Raw genomic sequence first — 8,178 nt, 5'->3', positions numbered from 1 at the left:
GAACTTCAAGAGGCAGAAAAGAGTAGACATTCAAGAAAGAAGCAAAAATGGAGAGATGGAACAGAGTATATTCAAAGAGAGTGGGTCACACTGATTTGATGAGAGCTGGTTTACATACCAAAATACTGGGAGATGAACCTTGAGAAGCAGGTTGGGATTAGATCAAGTAGAGCCTTGACTAAGTGGCCTCAGGGGATTCGATTACCTCGTGGAGGCAATGAGGCATATCTGAGGAATATCTGAAGTAGTGTGTCATTGCAAGTGGTGTTTTAGAAAAGTAGTTCATTGAAGTAATTGGGGGGGCAAGGAGTGGCAATCAGGATATAAGTAAGTGTGATAATACAGGAGATATAAGGGAAAGAAGCACTTATAGATGAGAGAAAAAAGGTCTTTCTGGAGCAAGAGAAAGAATTATCACCCTAAATAACCGTTCTTTCTGGGAGTCTCATTGTGAATTTTCCAGCATTGACCTCAAGTGAAGAATTTTCTACACTAGTCAAGCCATATTATGTCATTAACAAACATTGCTGAGAAACTAGTATATACACAGTTCAGTGTTTGATTCTATATAGAATAAAAAAGAAGCAGGAATTATGTTCAAGGAATTTTTAGCCTCAATAAGAGGGAAAAAAAGACTAACATGTATCAATCAACTTGAAAAATAAAAAAAGACCATATAAAGTGACATGTAATATAATCTATGCTATAGGGTTTCAAAGAAAGAAAAATCACTTTGGGTTAAAATATAAATAAATAAACAGGGAAGATTTCACAGAAGAGGAAGCAGTGGTGCTGCCCAGGTCAATGGGATCCTGGCAGCCAAATGGACACTGTGTTCAGTCCTCTGAGCATCCTTGGTTCCACGTAGTCTCCTCCTTCCATCTCATTCACACCTACCCCTTTTTGCCCCTCCTCTCATTTAGACCCAACAGCAGAAACTCCCAGGAAACAAAAATACACTTTCACTTCTTGCCGTGCAACAAGCTGGAATCTTTCTCTACAGGATCAACTTGCCAAAGAAACTGGTAAAGACCAGACATCCCATGACTGAGAACTGGTGGGAAAAGAAATGGGAGAGGGGGAAATAACACTGTGGTTTTCTTCGACTGGCTACCATATGCCAGGTACTGTGTGAGGCTGTAGGAGACATAGCAATAGTAAGGAATGTGTGAGGGAGACTCTGGTGACCCATTTTGAAGATTGTAGACCCTACCGATGAAATTATTGAAGAGTAGAAAAGAAATAGAAATAATGACTTGGTTCTGGGCACTATAAACATATTATCTTAAGTAATTCTCGCATTTTCTTTTTTTCCTATAGGGAAACTGAGGTTAGTTAAATGAGGTAGTGTAAATTGTTAATGGGCAAGCAGGGATTTGAAGCTGGGTCTTCAGACTCCACGGCTCATTATCTTTTCACATAATCACACTTCCATTAACAGATATAAGAGTCTTAAGTTCCACAGGGGGGTCAATCCTGGGAATAACTGTCATAAGGAAAAGAGAGCTATGTCCTTAATATTCTCCTCATTTTTATCTTTTACTTTTTATTTTCGCTGCAGAAGGGATTACCCTAGATCTGAGATGGAGACCTCTCTGCTGCTCCTCTGCCTGGTGTTGATTCTTGTAGGATCACCAGGAAACAAAATGGAGACAATTAAAGAAGAATTTTCAGAGGAAGAGATGCAAAATGACATGGCAAACAGTGACCAAGAAAAACAGGACATTGAGGTATTAATGAACTTGACTCTGTTATATAAAAATACCAGCCTTAACACATCCAAGGATGTTATGTCTTCATTCTTGACATTCAGAAGATTACGTTTTAGCTTCCCCAAAAGAAACAGTCCAGGTAATGACAAAGAGTGTTTCAATGACATGGTGATCTGGAGAAAGGCTTCAGAAGCTAATGGGTCATGCAAGTTGAGCAATAACTTTATTCTTGGCTCCATGGAAGTGATCCATGGGGCTCCCAAGGCCCTCAGCTACAAGTGTGGACAGAATCTTGGTGTCAGCTGCTCTGAGAGCCCAGAACTGGAGACTACTATGGGCCAGCTCACTAGGGGCAAAGAATTCCCCAGGTGCCAATGCCACAGTGTTACCTTATTAAACAAAATATTGGCAGTGCTAACAGGTCATTCTCTGATGAGCTGGCTAGTTAGTGGCTCTAAATTGTAAGTCCTACAGGGCTGTGAGATCATAGAGTCTATCTAAAGAAGAGCATACTTATTATCACTATTGTTTATCGCCTTCTGTTACTCACATCTACCTTTTAGCACCACAGTAAACGCCTGATTATTTGTACAAACTGGAGGAATAAAAAAATAAAAAATTGTAGATAATTTGATTAAATTTTTCACTAATCCTGAAGTGCATATACTTTCCCTTTTTATTATTTTATTTTAAAAATATTTTTATTGATTTTTAGAGAGAGAGGAAGGGAGAGGGAAAGAGAGAGAAAAACATCCATCTGCTGCCTCCTGCATGCCCCCTACCAGGGGTCGAGTCCACAATCTGAGTGTTTGTCCTTATCAGGAATTCAACCAGCAACCTTTCAGTGCACAGAATGACGCCCAGCCAACTGAGTCACACAAGCCAGGCCTTCTCTCTCCCTCTCTGTCTCCCTCCCTCTCTTCCTCTCTCTACCAAATTGAATTCCATCCTAGCTCAGCTATAAAGCCAAGAAGCAGAGTTCACCTAACTTGACAGAATTAGGGAAAGATGGCCCTAAACCAGTATAGGGAATTGAAAATTAATTGTACTGCCACCGAGATTATTCAGAAGAATAGTGAATGAGCATAGGGGATATTATCACTGCTTCTCTTCCAAGAAATGTGTGCGCTGATGCATGCACACAAATGTGAGTGCCCATCGGTGCAACCAGAGGTCTGCCTGTCCTCCAGAAGACGCCAGAGGGGAAGGTACTTTGCCTTCGCTGCTGCCCTCCGTCAACAGTTTCAGCTCTACCCAATCCTTGTTCCTCCTTCCTCATCTTTATCTAGTTCATAGGTTGTTACAGAGGGAACAAATAAAGTGCTTGTTGAAATTTTTACTCAAGTATAGCCTTGATTCCCTGGGGCAGAGGAACGGCAAGGTACGGAGAAGCAGAGGAGGCAGAGAGATGAGAAATAGGAAATCTGTGTCGAGTGACAGGCAGAATTAATCTTCAATCCTGTTGTTTCCTGATGTTGTAGTAAATTTTTTTAATTACTAATTGTTAATTTGTAGGTCTTTATGGTTCAACACACTACATAAAATAAGGGCAGTTATTTATTCATTAATGTGTGCCTATGTACTCCTGTTTTCTCATCTTACGCCCTCCCTCCATCCTGAGACCACTCTTTTTTAATGTCCTAATTTTAATAAATACATGTGAATGAATGTTACATCACTCTAATACTTGTTGTACATCACTCTTTGTATATCAGTTTTCTTAATATTTTTCACATTTGGAGCAGAATTCTTATTATATCAAGCCTGCAAAACTCAGACAATCAACCAACATGCAGCATGAGGGTAGATATTTTTGTATTTTTTAGTTGGGTTTTCCTTGTCAGTATGGTGGTTGTTGAAATAAGCAATGACTATGGGCTTGGCCAAATGGGTATGTAATTAGCACTCAATTTGCACTTAGCAGCCAAGGGAAAAGTGATAGAGAGAAATGCCTGGGACCCAACATTCTCTTCTATGTAGGAAAACACATGGCCTTGGAAGGGAGATGTGCTCACTGGGTTCCATTCCAATGGGTCTCCTCTTGGTTCAAATCTGAGTAATTTCTTTCCCACAGTAGAATCCTACTGTAGAGTCCAGCTCTGGGTGATGGGCAAATTGGCTTCAGAGGCAGTAACTATTCAAGCTCTGGGAATGTTTTTGGTTATATGTAAGAAAAAGCAAACCCGGCCTCATTTAGATCTTAGTACAGATTTCTTCCTTCACCAAGAGAGAAGAGCAAAGACCCAGAATAGATGCCTCTTTCTAGAGTCAAGAGCATCCTCTAAAGACCAAACCTTTCTACTTCTCTGAAAGAATCAGGATCTCTGGTACTCTATTCCAAGCCTTTCATACCCTGATCTCCCAGGATCTATCAAATCATCATACTATGAAGTCTGAAAGATGTCAAATGTAGAGGTGCCACTGACAGTCAGGCTTCTGAGTGTTGCCACTTCTCACCGTCGAAGCCTGTCAACCCTTTGACATAATGTGCATCCTAAGGTTCTTCATCATGATAATAGGCAGGGGATTTCTGATTTTAAAACATTAGGTTATCATAATATCACTTTTCTGCTAGCAAACTACAGAAGGCTCCTTTTTTCTTGTAGCTTCACACATAAACTTTTCAGGCTGGCTCTCAAGGCCGCTAATGCTCCATTCTCTTCCTACCTAGCCTGTCTCCAGCACCTTCCCAGTCTCTGCTGTTTTGAGGCTGCTCCCTTCACAGTCCACAGAACGTGTGTCCTTTCTTCACTCCTTTGGTGAGCTGATCTTGATGCCCTTCCCCTTCCCTTTCTCATTCTATCATTTCAACCTATTCAATCTCACAAGCTCCACGTGACTAGAAATAGCCCCAAAAGTGTCTCTTGTGCTTGTTGGAAAAACAACTGAGGTAGATATGTGTCTTATCCCTGTAGCTGAGAGGAAACATTAGAGAAAATAAAATGAGGTGTTAAAGGATACCTACTGAACTATAAGGGAGATGGAAAGGAGAGTTGGGTAGAGAAAGAAAGTTGGGAATGGAGTGTTATAGAGAAAGGGATACTGAGAGGGGTTATTTAGTATAAGAGAAGTACCCTTCTTGTATCTAACCATTCCCTCAATTTTTTCAACATAAAGTGCACTCAATTTCTTTATCAACAATTCTGAAGTGAAACGAGTCTTTGACCTCAAGTAACCCAGATAGTGCTGAAGTAAGAAGAGAGCCTTTGCAATATCATAGGTAAATCTTCATATGTTTTACTGATTCAACACGTCCCACCAAAAACAGTCATTTCATGTCCCTGGGTATCAATTTCCTTATCTATACAACACGGAGGTTGGATTCGATGTGGGTTCTCAGATGGGTATGCATTAGGATCGCCGTGGGGAAGCTTTCAGATTGCCCACCTCAAATGACCCTCCTTCCTCTCAAGAGAAAGAGGTACAGTGAGGCCCAGAGCTGCCCAGCAGACTGGCTGTCCAGACTGCCCAGTCCTTTCCCAGGCTCTCTGAGCAGAGGTGATATGTGCTACTTCCAGGCCTAGGTCTTATGACATTGGACTCACCCTCTCCGTAATTTTTTTTTTCTTCCCAACATCTATATCCCAGAAATGGACATGAGTTTGACTCAACCTTAATAGATGATGAAAATGTCTGAGGAATGACAGCAGAAGGGAAGGATGCCACATGCCTGAATAACTACATGAAGCAGTTATCTTGCCAACCTGGACTGCTCACCTTGGGACTGTTAGATGAGAGAGAAACAAATATGTATATTTTTATATCCACTGTTCTTTGAGATGTAGTTCCATCACCTTAGTCTTATCCTAACAAATTTAATAACTTTAGGAGCTGTTATTAAATACAAATTCCTGGGCCCTGATCCAGAAGATTTGGGTTCTAGAGAAAAGAGAAAGGACTGCAGCATACGGGCTGTTTAGAAGATGTTAGGTGTCCTGAGGTGCAACAAAGTTTGAACACCACTAGGTTAGATGAACTAAAAGTTTTCTTTCTCGTTAGTGAGCATCCTGATTCCAGTCCCAGTTAGGGAAAAGAAGGTTGCTGCTTATGTTTTCAGAGCTTTCAAGGATAGCACAGGGGCAGAACAAGCCAATTTAACTCAGCGAGCAGCCACCTTACACCATGTTCCAGGACTAGCAAGGCAGGGCACCTCAAAGCTCCCTAGCCACGGGTACCCTGGGAGCAAATACAGGACACTGTAAGCAGGAGTCAGGTTTCTTTTTAAAATGGTGGCTGAGAAGTTGGCAGAGATGCCACACACATGAAATGCATCCTTTGTACTCCAGCAACTAGAGAACCGGCAGGTTTGAGATAAGATGACTGTTTAAAATCCCTAAGCCTTCATGCTTTTAAAGTATGTTAAACTTTTTAAAGATTACATATAATTACCACAAGGATGATGAATGGGTAATAACAATAATTAATAACAACAGTTGAACTCTTATGTTGTGCCAGGCACTGATCTAAAATATATAAATAATATAAATATAAAAACATATATATGTGTATATATATATATATATATAGTCTCAGAACAACCTCCATGAGGAAGATTATTATTATCCCCACTTCAGTGATGAAGAAACTGAAGCACAAAGCCTTTAGGAAATGTACAAAGTCACACAAAAGGTCCCCCAGGAAGAAACAAGGACATTCTGATTCCATAGGCCATGCTTTTAGCCATTCATCTTTATTTCATAGGAAAAAGCAAATTTGCCCATAACTGTACAGAAAGATAATGGGTAACACTCCTGAAAAAACTATCTCACAGGACTGTTTTGAGGACTGAATGGTAGCTGTCATTATTATTTTTATTACGATTAGATCAGGGCACTCTGTTAAGCACACAACTGAAGAGAAACATTTGCAATATATGTGGCTGACAAAGGGTTGATATCTTTAATATACAAAGAGGCCTGTCAATTTAATAAGATAAAAATGAACATCCCTACAGAAAAATAAGCAAGGAACACAAACAGAAAATTAACAAAAGAAACAAATAAGTAGTTAAACATTTGGAAACTGTTTCCTTCCTATTAAAGGTAATATAAACAAAAACAATGCGATATTATTTTTTTGCATGCCCAATCCACAGAAATAAGATTTTTAAAAATAACATAGTGCTGGCATAGGTACAGGAAAGTGGGCATCCTCATGCACTCCTGAGAAAACAAATTAGTAAATTTGCTGTTTTTCTGGGGAACAGCTTGAACTAAACCCCATTCTAGTTTTCAGACCCCTGCACATTTGGTTTCTTTACTTTACTGATGACACTCTTTCCTCCTCTCCTACATCCTTTAGGTAAGAAAGGCAACTCTGTCAATTCTGGCCCTGATGGTTCTCTGAGTTCATCACCTCACTGAAAGGCCTGAGTAGGCCCTGGACTTCTCTTTCATAGGGTCAAAGAATAGGGCTGCAGGAGCTGGCAGAGCCCTGGGCATGTGAGAGCTGTAGGCTATAATGCTTGCCTGACCCCAGCTCAGACTGTTCCAAGAACTCTGTGTTCTCCATTAGGGGACTGTGGGCTGAGCTCTGGGCCCCGTCATATCAATGCCCCTTCTGAGGATCTCCTGGGCACAGGAGGCAAGGCCTGTTAGAGGAGGAATTGGCAGGGAGGAGCAAGGTTGGGAGGGTAGGCTCTTGAAACATGCTCATACAAAGAGTGACACCTGTCCCCTTCTAACCCTCCTTCAGCTAACTTCCACGTTTTCTTCTCTTTATCAGATTGTGCCCTCAACACACATCTCCTTTCTGCACCTTGCTTGGCTTCTGCACCACTTGACTTTATGTGTTTTTCCCTGTGTCTTGCATTTGAACTCACTGTTCAGAGATAGAGTGACAAGTTGGGCAGATTTCTGGAGCCAGGCCACCCACTGAGTTTCACTCAAAGGCCAGTATTCCATCTGCCCTGGTTTTAGTCCCTGTGGGGCAACCCATTTGTCCAGCACTAATGGAACACATGGCACTGAGTTGCTCAGGTGGAAAAGAACAAGAACGGCATGAATTGCTGGACTCACCCTGCATACTCATCAAGCCCCGTTAGGGGGATACCACTGAGCAGCTCCCTAGTCTACTAAATTCCCCCTTGTCTTCCTTTAGAAAAACTCTGGTCATGGCCAGTGTGGCTCAGTTGGTTGAGCATTGTCCCATGCACCAGAAGGTCACCAATTCTATTCCAAGTCAGGGCATATACTCAAGTTGCTAGTTTGATCTCCAGCTGAGGCAGCAGGTTGATGTTTCTCTCTCTCTCCCTCTTCTTTCCTCTCTGTCTAAAATCAGTAAAAACATATTTTAAAGGAATAAGAAAAATTCTATAATTGCTCAGCTGTCTGTATAAAAATCATATTCATCGTAACCATTTTCAAGAAAAGGTATAAATAAAAGAAATGTACCCTCACTATATAAGACATTGGATACAAGACAATAATATAATACCTTAGGAGAGAAAGATCTCTCTCTTATTTGA

At 41.0% G+C, this 8,178-nt stretch overlaps 1 protein-coding gene across 1 annotated transcript; it reads left to right on the top strand.

Moving 5' to 3' along the window:
- Positions 1-1,571: 1,571 nt before the first annotated feature.
- On the top strand, positions 1,572-2,177 carry RNASE11 (ribonuclease A family member 11 (inactive)). The gene has a single exon (XM_016199656.2). It carries the CDS (start codon positions 1,584-1,586, stop codon positions 2,175-2,177), a length of 594 nt encoding a protein of 197 aa, XP_016055142.2. The 5' UTR covers positions 1,572-1,583.
- Positions 2,178-8,178: the final 6,001 nt, after the last annotated feature.

This window comes from Miniopterus natalensis, chromosome 1 (genome assembly GCF_054644295.1).
Source record: "Miniopterus natalensis isolate mMinNat1 chromosome 1, mMinNat1.hap1, whole genome shotgun sequence".
NCBI classification, from domain to species: Eukaryota; Metazoa; Chordata; class Mammalia; order Chiroptera; family Miniopteridae; genus Miniopterus; species Miniopterus natalensis.
The sequence above is the reverse complement of the archived record's forward strand: the minus strand, read 5'-3'. Positions and strand labels throughout refer to the sequence as shown.

What these genes read in the sequence shown, in the direction of transcription:
- RNASE11 (XM_016199656.2), top strand. Translation starts at nt 1,584, where the DNA reads ATGGAGACCTCTCTGCTGCTCCTCTGCCTGGTGTTGATTCTTGTAGGA.